Here is a 17,467-nt window from a genome sequence, read left to right on the forward strand (position 1 = left end):
CTTTGCAGGGCCTTCTATGCAGGTTTCATTCTTGTAGGCATTCTTGCAGTTGGTTTTTTGGCAAGCATTTTTTGCAGATTGTCATTGTTTGGTCTAGATCTTGCAAAGAATTTGGGGCATTCTGTATTTGTGGGCAGACATTACAGTTGGTTTGCAGGTGTTGAAGAAATTTGGGGCTTTTGCATTACATTACAATTTTACAGTGAAATTTGGGCTTTTGCAGGCAGAGTGCAAATTGTGTAGCATTTGGGGCTTTCAGGCCATTTGCCCTCTTTTGTATGCAATTTCCCATAAGAAATTTGGGCTTTTGCATTTGGGTTGCAATTTTGCAGGCAAAAGAGCATTTTGGAAGTTTACAAGCATTTCTGGACTCAGTACGCGTCAATTTGCAGACTTTTGCCACTTTTTGGGCATTCCGCAGAACATTGTGGTGCATTTTGAGCCTTTGATAGGTTGTGACAGTATTTGTCACTGTGGGCAGATTTTCTTTGGCAAATTTTACTTGTGCATTTTGCATCCCAGAAAGGAATTTTACTTGGTCAGTTTGCTGTGTTTTTTGAGTTTATTTGGCAAAAATAGCTCAGAATAACCCCAATGAGGTGTTGGGAGTCCTCACACAGGAGGATATGTTGGATGGCACCAACTACTCCTTGTGGAGTTTTATGGTTCGCAACATCTTGGTTGGCAGACATCTTTGGGATTATGTCAATGGAGATGAAGCAAGATTAGATATAGTGGCCACACCTGTCACTCCTACAGCTGGAGGCAGGGGTAGAGGTCAAAATGCAGCACAAGTAGTTGGAGCTGTCGCTTCAGGAGCTCCCACAGCAGAACAGAAAAGATGGGATTCTAGAGATGCACAAGCTCTATCAGTGATTTCTCTCTCTGTCAAGAGGTTCATTATACCTCACGTTCAGTCATGCAAGACATCAAAGGCAGCTTGGGAGATACTAGAGAGTATGTTTATAGCAAGAAATGATGCTAGAGTTTCCTTTCTGAAGCGAGAGCTTTCTCATACGCATATGGATGAGGGAGATTCCATGAATTCTCACCTCACAAAGCTTTAGGATTTGAGGGAGCAATTGCTGAATATTGATGAAGTCATTCCGGATTCAGAGATGATTACCACCACTCTGAATTCTCTTCCTGAGTCCTATCTTGGTTTCCATACCTCGCTGAATTTGTCATTGAGGGGGCAGTAATCCTCTCCCCTTTCACGAGTTGGTAAGACTTCTCTTGCAAGAGGAGCAGACACGGAGAAATATGGCAACCCGGGCTGGTGAGCATGCCATGCTTTCCAAGTTCAAGCCCAAGGCAAAGGGGCAGCAAAAGCAACATGCCAATCAGCCCGCACATCAGCATAAAGCTCATTCAGGACAGCCCTCTTATAAGGCTAAGGGTGATGCAGATAAGCAAAAAAAGAAGGGCATTTGTCACTACTGCAAGAAGCGAGGTCATTATATTAGAGAATGCAAGAAGCGCATAGCTAAAGAGAAGAAAAGGGATTTAGGTATGGCTGTGTCAGATGCATCAGCTCCTCATTCTCATGATGGGGGAGATATTACAGCCAACTTTGTGGAAGAGCACTATGCCTTTTTGTCTTGCACTTCTGATTTTTCAGTGGGTAGTTCATATGCTACAACCACTAATGATGATGATTCTTATGCTTTCTTGACTTGCAGTGATGATCCTTTAAAAGATGCATGCTCTCTCAGTGTCAATGAGACACTGAATACTTGGTATTTTGATAGTGGTGCTTCATAGCACATCATTTCTAAGAAGAGCCTTTTTGCATCTCTGCATCCTCCACCTACTAAAAAGAAGGTGACTTGTGCAAATAATTCTTCTTATTCAATGTGTGGAGTGGGGGACATTATTCTCACATCCACTGATGGCACAAATCTCAGAATTTCAGATGTACTCTATGTGCCAGGCATAAAGAAGAATTTGCTTTCAGTGTCCTCTCTTAATAGAGGAGGATTTCGGGTTGTATTTGATGATTATAAGTGTGCAGTCAGAGACAAAGAGAATGACTATGCTTTGATGTTGTCTAGCACTTTGTATTGGGGTCTTTTTCAGCTTGATTATATGAGAAAAGATCCGATCTTGCATTATCAGTAAGCACTCCCACTGCTGCGATGCAGAATGCGGAGTTATGGCATGCTAGGTATGGGCACATGAGCTATGGCAGCTTAATGACACTTCAGAGGCATGATATGGTTGATGCATTGCCTCCTTTAGAGTCACCTCCTCCTCATGCATATGAGGGTTACATCCTTGGCAAGATGCATAGATTTTCTTTCAAGAAGGATGGTGCAGTGAAAGCTACACGCAAATTACAGCTTATTCACAGTGATGTTTGTGGTCCCATGAGGACACCTGCTTTTGGGGGTTATCTTTATTATGTTACATTCATAGATGACTTCACCAACTACACTTGGGTAAGGCTGGTTGCCAAAGGCTATGCACAGAAGAAGGGCATAGATTATGAGGAGACTTTTGCTCCTACATCCCGGATGACCACCATACGGTCAGTTATTGCAATGGCTGCAAATTTTGTTTGGAATGTCCAACAGTTGGACATAAAAACAGCTTTTCTTAATGGGGACTTGCAAGAAGAGGTTTATGTCAAACAACCTCCTAGATTTGAACTTTCTAGCTATGCACTTTAGGTTTGCAAGCTTAACAAAGCTTTATATGGGCTGAAACAAGCTCCACGTGCATGGTATGCCAAGATTGATAAATTCCTGGCAAGTAAGGGGTTACATAATAGTCCCACGGAAAGCACCCTCTACATCAAGAAGGATGGGGGGACATTTTGGTCATCATTCTTTATGTAGATGACATGCTACTTACAGGGTCAAATGAGGATATAATTGCAGATTTCAAAGCTAAGTTGAAAGCTGAATTTGACATGACAGCTTTGGGCATGTGAAATTTTTATTTGGGGATCCAGTTTATACAAGACAAGCGTGGCATCGTTATGTCTCAATCCAAGTATGTGCAGAAGCTCTTGAATAGGTTCAACATGCATGATTGTAAGCCTATTTCCAATCCCATGGAGCCAGGGCTGAAGCTTACTATGTATGATGCAGGTGAATCAATGGACTGCTCATAACTTTCTGTTCAGTGCTTTGATTTAACGAAACTTATATCAGCACGAAGCTCTCTTTAAGGTGCATCAACCTTTGTATGTAGATTCTGTATCAGATCTTAGACAAAAAATGTCTGACTCTCTATGTGTGACTGTTTATTTTCAAGATAGTTTTTACCCCCTTCTAGTAAAATGTCCATAACTTTTCAACCGCTTCTCTGTTTCTTACAAAACTTATATCAACGCGAAGCCCATTTCAAGGCACGTCTACATATGTGACTGAATATTTGATATCATGTCTTTGCTAGAAGTTACAGGTCTCTGTGTCATGATGACAGTTTACAGAGTGTTTTGAGCTACTTGTAGAGGTATCTATGAAGGATGTGCAATGTCTCCCGGAACTTACCCATCCGACCCAATCAGACCCTTCAGATATATATCAGTTCATGTCATATTGAGCCACAAGATCTTCTTTCAACAACGTATTGCTCTTCTCTTTGGTGCAGACCGGCTTGGTGAGATTATGGCCTCCGCTAATCCTTTCCTTCTTCCTATGCTAGAGTACAACATCACTTGGGATGTTACAATCTTCATTCTCATCTAAGGGGAGAAAGGGAAAAATGTGTGGTATGGTCTCTTAGCATGAAAGGTTCTCTTTTGTTTTCCCTTTTCCAATGATAAAGATCTCTGTCTGCAAGCAGTAGGAAGCGAAGAGGTGCATGAAGTTTTATTAATCCCAACTTCATGTCACAGTACTATGGTCCCTTTCAGATCTTCCAAAAGATCAATGACGTAGCTTACAAGTTGAAGCTACCGGATCATTGGAAGATTCACAATGTGTTCCATGCAGTCTTTTGAAACTGTTTCAGGGAGATGTGCCAGAGGATATGCCTCCTAAAGAACAGCCTGAAGTTGAAGAATTAAATGAAATCTTGGTTCCGGAACAGATTTTGGCACACAAGGAACGCAAGGTAAAAGATAGAGTTATCCGCCGCTATCTGGTCAAATTCAGAATTTATCCAGCTATTGATGCAAAGTGGATGGAGGAGGGTGAACTGGCAGATTCACCTCAGTTGTTGCAGCTCTACCTAGAGACATTTCAGCTTGAGCCAACTTCGGTTTGAGCTCATTTAGTTCGCATTTTGCCAGGGAGCTCTTCTGGTCAGTCGCTTCCAATTTTGCACCTATCTGGGCTGCTCCGGCATCCTCTAGCAAGTCGCCTTCAGGTTTTCTCATCTGCCAGGTCCATCCAGGTTTCCAGGGTTGGCGATTTTCTCCAGCAAACCTTCAGGCTTGAATTTTCCTTCATCAGGTTTTCAGGGTTGCTTTTGCTACCTGCCAAAGTGCCAGAGAATTGGATCAGGGAGATTCATTATCATGCTTGTTGCTCTTCCATGGTTTCCCAAGCCTTCCGATCAGTTGATTGCTTTCAGGAAGCTTTCCTACTACCCTAGAACCTTGAGATCCTATTGTTTTGTTGCAGCTAGCCATTCTGTTTGCGAGGAACAGCCAGTGTTGGTGGTTTTGCTGGTTTCTGTCTTGCCAGGACTCCCTTCATGGATATCAAAGCTGCCAGGACAGATTTGGTTGATTTCTCTCCTGCCAGGATTCCCCTAGTGCGTATCAGAGCTGCCAGGTTAGAACCCTCAGTTAAAATCGTAAGAAGGGCTGCCATGGGATGTTGCACTGGACTGGGATGCCTTTTTGTGATTGCATAGCATGACGGAAGTGCCTGTGAATGGATTATTCAGTTGCCTGTCTTTGGGCTGAAGCACAACAGTGCCTTTCTTGTATTTGAATGCCTTCTGAATAAATACCAAAAGCGGCACCAACTTTAGGGCCAATCTGGTGTCCGTAGGACGGGGGCAATCTAGCTCTCAGGTGTTGTGTTCTAAGTTTTTTTGATTTGCTATGGAAGGTTCTAAGTGGATGGAAATTGAATATTTGCTGGTTATTATCTGTTCACTGCCCTTTGGAGATCCCGAAGGCTGGTTACACTTGGCGATTCTCGCCATTGAACCAACAATCAGAATCATCATGCCCAAACTTAGTACAGGTGTTGCAATCCTTGGTTCTGCAATCTTCTTCCAAGTGTCCATTCCTAGAATACTTATTGCACCATTTTTCATTACTGCCTGACGTCCCTCGAATGCCCAATTCCTTCAATGCCTTTTTCAGGTCGGACTCGAGCTTATCTTTCTTTGTCTCAATGACTATGCACTCGATCCTAGGCTTGCTGTACTCACTTTTACTCAATTCCCCTAACTAAACAGCACGTCAACTCAAATTCAATTGACCATTCCCAAGCAGGATCACCAAATGTTGACGCTTTGGTTTTCTCACTCCCCAATGGTTAACTTACAGGTGCTCGGTGTACATTGCTCATGAACTGTTAACCCAACCCTGTGCAGTGCTCGAACGAACATGCTCGCTCTTGCAGTCCTTGGTGAGTCGTGTACGTGTGTGCTTGAGTGTGATGAAAGCAAATGCCAGCAAAACAACTCAGAGGTCGAGGTTGCTGTTGAAGGGGAAACCATATGATGACAGGGGATCAAGTTATTAACAGTTGAACAGATAGAACAAAACCATATGCACAAGTTGAAGTAAAAGCCACATTTGTATTAGAGAAGTCTGTTACAGCCAAGCCGCCTTGGCTTGAACTAAGCACTCAATAGCAAACTCCTAACTTAGCAAGCCAGGTGAGAGAGAGAGAGCGTGCACCACAATGTCACTTTCCTATTCTGTTTCCTGTTACAACGCTTCTTCTACTAAGACTACTGTAGAATCGACTTCAATAACTGGCACTCTCGGATCGCTAGACTGTTGCTCGCTATTGGTCTACCGCCCTTAGTTCTAGGTTGCCTTTGCTTTAGATGTGGGCTTACCGTTTCCTGTTGCTGATGCTCACCATCCAGAAGTTATCTAATGATCTGCTTTGCCTGATCGCCAATCACGGGCGCCACCCGCTCTTGCACCTATGTTGGTAAGTCTGCCTGTTGGCCTGACTCGAGGGCCAACAGCCATATTTCTTCCCTTTGGACTCTGGTGTTTGGGGGTGATTAGATTGCTCTATGGTTGGGTGGTGAGTTGCAAATAATGCACTCTATGGTTTGGCTCCTATAATATTGTTCAGTGAAGATGATCTTGGTAGCAGACTCGGCATAGGTATTGTCTCGGAGCAAAATAAGCACAATTTGCAACATATATGACTAAACAAATTTTAAGCTGAATTCCCGTAGAATGAAGTAGATTTGATTTACAATGGAAGATACAAACTGACCTTAAGCTGGAAAAGAGGACAATCCTTCCCAACTAAGCAAATTTGATGCAAAGTGTTTGCTGTTTTTTTATAAATGACTGTATACATCTCACTGAATATACGACATCTCAACTCATGAGCATGCCATAGGAAACCGATCTGAAAGAGGAGATAGGCAGAGAACTCTACTACTAGGGATAGGAAGTTCAAGCAACATCAACTGCAAGACCTTCAAACAGGAAAATGACATCATATATAGGTTGTGATCTGACACTATAATTCTTGTTCAAATTTGCTATTTATGGTAAAGTGTCCAGTGATGCTCTAGGAACTGCAATTTTGTGAAAACAAGGCTCACGATCAGGGCATCACTTGTGTAGGTACGATGAGAAGAGAGAGAGAGTGCGGGTACGAAGGAGTCGAAGTAGAACAGCCGTCACGTCAAAGTCTTAGATAGATAAAAAACACACAAGTACAAAGTACTTGTACCTAGACCTAGGACTAAGTGTCCTAGGTGTCACATAGGACTAAGTGTCCTATGTAGCCTAAAAGGCACTAACACTATAAGTGCCTACACTTATGCCTACAAGGCACATACCATGGCTTGTACGGCATCACTAGAACCACCAGAAGATGGCCTACAAACCCCCCTCCATGGGATGGGCTGAAGTACTCTGGAAACGTCTCAGAATACCTGGTAGTTTCTGGTCATGGTGGCACATGTTCATCCAAAAGGATATAGCCACGTATGAATGTACAAGGAATGTCAGATCATGTAACAAAGGGAACCAAGTGTAAAGCCTGTCGGAAGACTTCGAACTTGGGACGAGGAAGTGGCTTTGTAAACATATCTGCGATGTTGTCCTCTGTGGGAAGATAGGACAACTCTATGTCTCCTGCTGACAACCGCTCTCGAACATAATGATAGTGAACTTCAATATGCTTGGTACGCGCATGAAACACTCGGTTACGCGCAATGGCCAAAGCACTCTGGCTGTCAGTGTAGACAATAGTGGAGGATGTCTGGCAAATACCAAGATCTGTAAGTAACTGTCGAAGCCAAACACTCTACTATAGCGGTGAAAGCTGCCCTGTACTCAGCCTCATAGCTAGACGTGGCAACTGTCGGTTGCTTCTTGCTGAGCCAAGAGATACATGAATTGCCAAGCAAAAAACAATTGCCAGTATGTGACACTCTGGTGTCAGAACATCCTGCCCAGTCACTCTCCGTGTAAGCATGCATGGTAAGTGAACCCTGATCACCATAGAAGAGGGCTAAATCATGAGTGCCTCTGAGATATCTGAAGACTCTTTTCACTGCCTGCCAATGCTGTGAACTGGGCATGTGCATGAATCTGCTGAGCTGAGATACTGCATACTGCAAGTCAGGTCTGGTGTGACATAAATAAATAAGGCATCCAACAGCCTGCTGATAAAGAGTGATATCACATGGTGGGCTCCCATCATGAGCTGAGAATTTGAAGCCAGGGTCCACTGGAGTAGAGATTGGCTTGCAATCCTCAAACTGAAAACGATCAAGGAGCTGTCCAGTATACTTGGACTGAGACATCATGATACCCCCCTCAACATGAGCAAACTGAATGCCCAAATAATAATGGAGCCGTCCCATGTCTGACATGTCAGAAATTTGCTGCAAAGCAGCCTTGAAAGCTGCAATTTGCTGAGTATCTGGGTCCGTGATGAGCATATCATCCCACGGACATAAAGAGTGGGTTCTGTGGGACTATTCTGAAAACCAAGGGATAGTAAGTGTGCATGAATTTTGGCATACCATGCCCTGGGTGCCTACTTCAAACCATAAAGGGCTTTTCTAAGCCGGCATACCTTATTTTCAGAATTAACAACCTCAAAGCCAGGAGGTTGTGTGACATAGACTTCTTCCTTCAGATCCCCATGAAGAAAATCGGTCTTGATGTCAAGTTGGTGCACTTGCCAATGATGATGGGCTGCAATGGCAATGACACATCGAATGGTAGTAATCCTGGATGTGGGAGCAAATGTCTCCTCAAAGTCAATGCCTTGTTGTTGGGCATACTCTTTTGCAACAAGACGGGCTTTGTATCGATCTATGCTGCCATCAGATTTCCTTTTTAATTTGTAGACCCACCGTGTTCCAATGGCATGCTTGCCAGGTGGGAGATCTACTAATTCCCATGTGTCATTTTTGGCAATAGATTGTAACTCAGCTTTCATTGCATCCATCCACTCTTTGCTGTCAAAAGCATCTTTATGGCACAAAGGCTCTTCATTGCAAGCTGTAGCAAGAAGGGCAAACTCAAGAAAGTGACCATGCTGTCTATTTCGTGATCTTGTCCGGTCAGCAAAAGGCTGATCTTCTTTGCTGTCCCTCAATGTATCAAGAAGCCATCTGGGAACTTGCCTTCGCTGTCTATTGACAGCTCTTTCTTCAATGACTGCATCATGAGTAGTGGGATCATTTTGTGCCAGAAGAGAAACCTGCAAATCAGCATGAGGTTGAGGCTGATTATTGCTTAGTGGAGGGCCTGCAGGAGGCTCATGTTGCTGGTCAAAATCCTCTTCTGATGATGGCAGAGGTAACCAAGATTCAAAGGCATCAAACATGTCAACATCTGGCTTTGCTTTGCAGTCCACAAGAGGAGAAGCTGAATGTTCAGCAAAGATCACATCTCTACTGACAATAATCTTAACAGTATTTGGTTGATATAACCTATACCCTCTGCTCACCCTCTGCTCTCCTGGCTGTAACCAATGAATATGCATTTGATTGCCTTGTCATCAAGCTTATGTCTCAGCTGAGATGGTACATGAACATATGCAAGAGACCCAAAAACTTTCATGGGTGAAAGTGAAGGCTTCCTGCCTTTCCATGCTTCATAAGGTGTAATAGTCTTCAATGACCGTGTAGGTGATCTATTCAGCACATAGTTGGCACACATTACTGCATTAAGCCAAAATTTATTGGGCAAAGACTTGGCCTTAAGCATGCATCTGGCCATCTCCATCGTGGACCTATTTTTCCTTTCAGAAATAGGATTTTGCTGAGGAGTGTAAGGAGTAGTGCATGAGTGAATAATGCCCCGTGAGGATAGAAATGCATCAAACTCCTTTGACATATACGCACCCCCCCTATCTTTGTTGAGGGTGACAAGCTTGTTTCCTGATTCATTCTCAACCATATTCAGCCATCTCTGAAAGCATAATAAAACTTCAGATTTGGCCTTTAAAGGATATACCCAGCAATACCTTGTGAAATCATGAATGAGAGTCATGAAATACTTGTATCCTCCAATGGCATTTGTCCTCATTGGGCCACAGACATCACTGTGTACTAGCTGCAATTTCCTTTGTGAGAGTTTTGGACAATTCTTTTGAAGAGGAAATCGATGCATTTTACCCAAAAGAAAATCCTCACACACATGTTTGGAAACTGTGTGAGTTTGAGGTACATCATTTGCCATCTGCTGTGAATGTAGCTTTGCAAGAGCTCCATTATTGAGATGGCCCATTCTCTCATGCCAAAGATGAGTTTCAGCAAGTTGTGAATCTGAAATAGACATAAAAAATTACTTCGAAACCTGAAGTTGCAATTGCTGAAATTGAAATCAAGTTGACTTCAATGCCAGGCTCAAAAAGAACATTTGTCAGAGTGACAGGATGGCTGGAAATGGATGTGAGCTGCACATCTCCAACTCCTTTTACAGCATATGAAGCATTATTAGCACATGTAACAGTCCCCCCTCGAGGTGCATCGGCTAGAGAATGAAACAACTGTCTGCAAGATGTGACATGCTTGGAAGCACCACTATCAAAGTACCAAGACTGAGCATCATTAGCAATAAAGAGTGCATCAGCTTTGGAGGGATCAAATGAGCAATGGACAGCCCATGCCCAATCATCTTGAAGAGCATGTGCATGTGAAGCATCTGTTGGCTCATGGGATTCAATAGCATGCGAGGCATTAACTGTCAATCCTGCTTTCTTTTTCTCCGAAGCAATGCGCTTCCTGCATTCTGAAATGTCATGTCCAGGCTTGCGACAATAGTTGCATCTTTTCTTCTTTGCCTTATCTACTGTATTTTTAGATGCATGGGAGGAATTGCAGCTGCTATGCGCAGATTTTGGCTTGCCCATAGGCTTGGAAGCCTTGCCTCTTCCTGTCTGCTGTGAAGCAAATGCATGATCAAGAATAATGGCTTGTCTGTTAGCTCTACTTTGCTCTTTTTGCAAAAGGAAAGTAACTAGCTGATCAAAAGAATAGTGGTCTGGATTACCCATGGCCACTAATCGAAGGGTTGTAGCAAACCCTTGATATGTATCTGGCAGTCCATTCAATGTGGTACTGACAAGCTGTGAATTTGGCACCACCTCATCAATGTTGGCAAGCTATTCCATGAGGTCCTTGACCTTTGTCAAGTATGCATCCATCAACTCGCCTTCATTCATTTTGACTTCCTGTAATTGCCTTCTCAAATATGCAACACGAGCTTCATTGCGAATTTGATAGAGAGAAGCCAATTTATCCCAAGCATCCTCCTTTGCTGTCCTGCAAGACCGGATGTGTGGAATAATGATTCTCTTGCATGATAAAGCAATGCATGAATGTGCATTTGCATCTCTTGCATCCCATCTTGACTGTTCTTGAGTTGGAAGAGCAGCAACAGGAGTGCTAGAGGAAGAGGCATCAAGAGGAGTACCTCTTGCAGAAGGACCAGCAGTAGAGGCAACCACTGTAGCATTTGCTGGCCTCAGATCAGCCCCAGAAACAATATTCCACAAATGCTTTGCAACAAGAATATGTTTCATGAGATAAGACCACATCGGATAGTTGGTGCCATCCAACTTATCATCTTCACGAAGAACTCCAAATAAATCTTGATTGTTCCCAGCCATAGCAAATGTGATACCCTGAAAAAGACCTGAAAACCCAAAAGCCTCAAGGCTATCACTTCAAAAAGCTGGCTGTCCCAAAAATGACAGCAAATATCTGCAAATTTCAGACCCAAATCAAAGGGCAAATGCAAATCTGACCCAAATGTGACTGTGATAGGCAATGTTCACTGCAAAAAACAGCAAATTTGGCAAAAGCCCCAAATTTATTGAGGGCAAATAGGCCAAAAAGAGGGCAAATGCAGAAAAGCCCCAAATTTTGCTGAGATTTTGCAAATGTGACCCAATTTATTGCAATTTGACTCAATGTCCTGCAAAAGTGACTCAATGTTATGTAAAATGACTCAATGTCCTGCAAATGTGACTCAATGTACTGCAATCAAAAAGAAATTGCAGACCAAATCCCGAATCTCTAGTGTTCTTGCAAGAAGTTGCAACTTGAGGAGATGAAGGGTATTGAAAGCCCCAAATTTTGCCAAAGTCTTGCAAGAGACTTCACACGTGCAACACCTGTACCGTGTACGGAGGTCTCGAGAGAAGTACTAGTTGTACGGACAGCTCAAGTACGGTGTACGGCTGTACGGTCGGCTCAAGTACAGCTGTACGGTGTACGGCCGTGAACCTGAAGTACTGCAGTTGTACGGAGGCTCCCACGTGCAGGTACGGCGATGTACGTGTACGGCAACGTAGATGTACGGTGACGTGCAAGTACGGCAATGCAGATGTACGGCGACGCACAGGTACGGCGATGCAGATGTACGGCGACGCGTAGGTACGGCGATAGATGTACGGGCAGCACTGTAGGTACGATATCAGTACGTGGCTGTACGGACAGTACGGACAAGAGGCACATGAAGCAAAGCTTGGCTCTGATACCACTGTAGGTACGATGAGAAGAGAGAGAGAGTGCAGGTACGAAGGAGTCGAAGTAGAACAGCCGTCACGTCAAAGTCTTAGATAGATAAAAAACACACAAGTACAAAGTACTTGTACCTAGACCTAGGACTAAGTGTCCTAGGTGTCACATAGGACTAAGTGTCCTATGTGGCCTAAAAGGCACTAACACTATAAGTGCCTACACTTATGCCTACAAGGCACATACCATGGCCTATAGGGCATCACTAGAACCACCAGAAGATGGCCTACAACTTGTGATTTGAAGCAAAGACTTGTATGGGTTTTTAGAGAGCTGGCTGAAGCAGAAAACTGCAAGAAACAACGGTTTGGTAAACAGAGGTTTTCATAAGCTTCCTGTGGTGGGCAAGCTGAATTGGAACTGGTATAAAGAAACGTCAGGTAGGAATCTAGCATGGGCTTCTTCCACTTTCCAGCATGCAAAACGTCAAGCTTGGAGCCAATTTCAGCAAGGAGATGCTTGCTGGACTCCATGAGATAGAGATGAGTTTCCAATTGCCATGCAGGAAAATTCGATTCTGCAAACTTCTCTACTTGGTCGTTTCCCGGTCAGTGTCCATCTACAAGCCTTGATACCACTCAATAAGATTACTGTGCATACAGTTGCAGAAGAATATGCAGGGCTGTGCATGTCTAGACCCAGTACCGACGATGATTATGCATTTTGAGTCAAGTTTGATGTTTGGTGGTTAGTTTGATTTTCGTTGACAGAATGATGTTTTTAGTGAGCTCTGACTTATGGCGATATGAATTGTCACTTATTTAGTTATATTAGTCCCCTAGTCTAGATTTGTTCTCTGTTCTGTGAAGACAATTTGGTTTCCTTCTCTTGTTTTCTGAAAGAAATCTTCTTTTGGAGGCTCATGCTTGTTTATGATAATCCTGACTTTGTAAAAGCGCAGTTCTTTGCAGCGTTCACTGTTTGTTGGAAAACACTTTCTTGTTGGCAGTTTGTGCAACGTCCTTTCTTCAGTTTGAGGGAAGTGTTGAAAGTAGAGCAAACTATTGTAAGGGCAGGTGTGCGGTTAGATGTTCTTAGTCGAGTCTAGAGGGGGGGTTGGTAGAGCTGTAGATACTTGGCACCAATGCATGGCTTTGCATGAAGGCTGGAGACGTTTTTATCACGTGTGTGCTAGGTGATTAACACCCTATAGTTCGTGGCAACTCTACTTGGCTTTCTCCTTATGTTTGACGTGATTTTAGGGTGTCACTGGTTCGGCTGCTACTCAGCTTTATCTGATAAATACATGGCTTGATGTCATGGTACATGTGTGAGAGAGTCCTCTACAATGTAACTCCAAAAAGCTCCGTAGGGATGAGGAGAGTCCTCAGAGTCTTGCTTGTCTTTCACTTATGCAATACATTTCATGACTAGTTGCTTATGATTTTATGTGAGTAGTTTATGACCAGCTGGACTTAGGGAGATGGCGGATCCGAGGACCAAAGCAAGAGACACAGCATACTTCCCAGTGGGTTGAAGCACAGATCAGACTAGGGGACCTTCCATGTTTACCAGATCGGAGGCATGGCCGATGGGAGTGACAGTGGCACTTATCCGTCGCAGGGCCATAGCTAGGAGACCAAAAAGGACCACACATATCGACATCCGTCAGCGCTCCATCACAAGTTTTATGCCACCAACCCCGCAGCCTCGCACATTGCCGATCCCCTCTTAGGCTTGTCATCTCTGCCAGTTTCTAGATGATCACCATAGTGCTGCCAGCCTCCATCCTCTCCATGAGCTCAGAGATTTCTCTCCTTGTATTGGTATCATTATGAGTAGGCTTTTTTTTGTATTCGTCAGGGGTGTTGAAATACACTTAGAAGCTCCACCCCTCAGCTCCTTGTATTAGGTTATTTTAGTCTCGTAGACCCTTCGGTCTTTTGAAGACGTTTAATAAACCTTCTTTCTTTCTTTCTGATGCAACCGAGGCTGAATATGCAGGCTCTAGCTGGTACTAAACAGAGCAGAAAAAAGAGCTATAGATGGGGAGATATGGGATAGCATCGTGGGCGAAGAAAGAGGGCTGAAGCAAGGGCTTCAAGGAGGAAGATAGTCCCAGGAGAGAGGGGAGGAAACTCCAATGGAATGAGGCTTTGCCTCTCCTTTTAAAAACCCAAGTATGGGCTGGGCATTCCCCCAAAAGTGGGGCATGGATCCCAAATTGCATGTTTTTCTTATAGAAGGGTTGAGTAAGGCAGTCTTGGTGGGCTACGGCCCATGGAAAGTTTCCTTCTCAGTTTGGGAGGATGCCTTGAATCATCCATGCAGGGACAAGTGGGTGCCATGTGCCATTAGTGGCCCTACCACATGTTCAGTGGATGGTGCATGTGGATGGACACTTGGTCCATGCACTAACAAGTGGGTGCCATGTGCCGTGTCCACATGTTGCCACGTGTACCCTGACAATGTGATGATGATGCATGGTAGGATGCAATTAAAACAATAGCTGTACATCAAAAATGTGTTTATGTATGGAGGGTACTAATGATGCTCGCATGGTTTCACCATGAACTGGCTGACCAAACCTATTGCATAACAAATATTTGGTCTCATTCGTGTCATCAAATAGTATTATTTTGCCAACTGCTTGCTGATATAATACAGCATGTTGGTACTGCTCACTCTCAATCTTAAAAGGTATTGTGACCTGTTTCAATTGGAGTGCAACAGGTTGCAATTCTCACATCAAAGTATTTGAGCCTCTCATCAATATATCTTCTTTGATGGAGAAGATCCCATCTTCATTTCTGTTGATCTCAATGCCCAGGATGTTGGCAAATCCTTCATGTCAAATTGCTTATCGAGGTCTGCATGGACTTGATCTATTATCTTCATGTTATTGCTTGTAATAATCAAATCATCCACATCAAGTGCTAACATTGTGAGATTTACATTTTGATTCAGGATGTATAACCATAATCATATTTACTTGAGCCAATCTTTTTGTCTTGAAGTATGCTTCAATTTTGTTGTACCGAGATCTTGGAGCTTGTTTCTATTGGAGCACAAGCCTTATCCGAGTACAATAGGATAAAGGCAAATATGTGTGTGGTGAACATCCTAAAAAGGATGTAAACACTCATTTATATGTATGTGTGTTTGTGTAATGTGATACGCGATGTGTGTGAGTGTGATCTAAGCTGTGAGGTGTTACTTTGGTTGGTGTGATTGAGCATGATTCTAGGGACTTGATTGAGTTGATTTAGGAGAGAGTCGAGGAGGATTTGATGCCTTGCTTGAGGCTATAAAAGCTGTACTTGTTTATGGAATGCATGGAAGAGTTTTTTTGGATTCGCACCTCTTATTGGTGCTCCCCCGTTTTGGTTCTGCTGTTGCCCATGAGAGTCTTATTTCGCATATCAGAGTGGCCTTCCCAGAGTTATCTGTGTAAGACTCAGCCTTGAGTATTTTGACCACTCATCTGCCCACGAACACCTCTGCCTTATGAATCTGCTGCTGACGTTTATCTGTATGTAGTTTGGTCTAGTGCTCGTTTGTTTTCTCCCCTTGATTATTTATACATATGACTGCCTGACAGTGTAGAGATTGCAGTTGTTCAGAATGATGGAGATGCTGTATAGTTATTGGATTGTAATCAGTGTATTGCAGTTTGTGCACTCTCTGTAGGTGGGTGGCAGATTAGGGTAGGTGATTCAAAGATCATACTTTTGCGGCTGTTTCCAAAGCAGCAGAACAATGCTGGAGAGACCGCAGATGATGTGTTGCTGTGCATGACACCTGATAAACTGCAAATCCTCTTACATGGTGAGTGGAGAGTTATTGGATTCATTTGTGTTTTACTGGGTTAAATAACATATATGAGGCTTCTACAGATACAACGATTTTCTATGCTCACAGTGTGCTATTATAATCAAAACATTGTTTTACATTTGTTGTGTGTGGTTCTCCCACAGAGCTGAAGACAGTAAGATCCCTCATGGAAGAGACTTTGTGAAGCTCGCAGTAAGTTCATCATTTCCGTCCATGATTTCTTTAACATACTACTTTTACTGGGATACATCATGGACATTATGTTTGCATTTATATTGGGAAATCCTGTTTAGATGTCATCTTTGTCCCTTGTATCCTTTAGCAAACAGCTTCTCTCAATTTGGTTTAGCATAATATATATTACAAGGATTTAAATATACTTATTTAGCTATAGTGAGCATTACGGTAAGAAAAACAAGCAAGCATAACTAGTCTGCCCTTCACCCATGGAATTCTGATGGAAAGTCAGTATGAAGACTATTGTATAAATGGATGCTCAGGTGTATGTTGGTGTGTGGATATACGTGCATGTGCTAGCATGTGTTTGTACAAAGGTCTACAGCCACTACTTGGGCTGATGTTGGTGACATGTCATAGTAGCTACTTCGTGATATCCATGATGGAGGGCCTCTGCGTCATGGTTTAGTTTTTCCTGTACCTATGGAATTCTGATGGAAACTCACTATAAAGATTATTGTATAAATGGATGCTCAGGTGTATGTTGGTGTGTGGATATATGTGCATGTGATAGCATGTGTTTTTACGAAGGTCTACACCCACTGCTTGGGGCTGATGTTGATGACATGTCATAGTAGCTACTTCGTGCTATGCATGATGGAGTGCCTCTGCGTCATGCTTTAGTCTGCCCTGCACCTATGGAATTTTGATGGAAACTCAGTATGAAGATTATTTTATAAATGAATGCTCACGTGTATGTTGGTGTGCGGATATATGTCATGTGATGGCATGCGTTTTTACAAAGGTCTACACCCACTGCTTGGGGAGGATGTTGGTGAGATGTCATAGTAGCTAGTTCCTTCTATATGCATGATGGAGTGTTCCCGGATCCATGGATATGTCTGTAGATAAATGTGTAAGCCTAGGTCCATGTCATGTCCATGTGACTTACTGTACCAGCTATTCCATGTTGCTGTTTTTTTTGCATATGACGTGCTTGTCCTTCAACGTATGTTTGCTCCTACAACTGTCCTTACCTCTCTATCCTTGCAAGTTGTTCCCTCCACATGCGCATATGACCTTCGCTTTCCTCATCAGTTCCCAACAACACTCAACTTTCTAGAAATATTTTATAAGTTATCGACCAGCTATGCAGGCTTATGCTTTCAGTTCTATATTCTTGCTTATAAGTTTTAAAATATCAATTCGATTCTGCCTCGGTTTCTCATTGCCTATTTATGCATATGCTTTATTGTTTCTTTATTGTTCATTTGGTGTGTATATGGGTTTTATGTCCAAACTTTTCTTTTCCCAAAGAAAAGAAACTTTCTATAAATGCATGAAAAAAACCAATCAT

The 17,467-nt window shown here is 43.0% G+C and overlaps 1 protein-coding gene across 4 annotated transcripts in view; it reads left to right on the top strand.

Moving 5' to 3' along the window:
- The window catches only part of LOC147890666 (uncharacterized), a 65,318-nt gene extending 48,678 nt beyond the window's left edge, over positions 1-16,640 (top strand). For 2 of the 4 annotated variants that reach the window (XM_087390889.1, XM_087390887.1), the window contains 2 exons: positions 15,790-15,927; positions 16,077-16,640. In XM_087390889.1, the coding sequence (XP_087247015.1) occupies positions 15,790-15,927; positions 16,077-16,117 (179 nt within the window). In that variant the 3' untranslated portion in view covers positions 16,118-16,640. Of the gene's footprint in view, positions 1-15,771; positions 15,928-16,076 lie in introns of all 4 variants that reach the window. The other 2 variants (XM_087390888.1, XM_087390886.1) reach the window with 1 other exon arrangement.
- The last annotated feature ends 827 nt before the right edge of the window (positions 16,641-17,467 follow it).

Source organism: Dipteris shenzhenensis, chromosome 19 (assembly GCF_047967505.1).
Source record: "Dipteris shenzhenensis isolate YYH24624 ecotype China chromosome 19, Dip_SZ_1.0, whole genome shotgun sequence".
Taxonomy (NCBI): Eukaryota; Viridiplantae; Streptophyta; class Polypodiopsida; order Gleicheniales; family Dipteridaceae; genus Dipteris; species Dipteris shenzhenensis.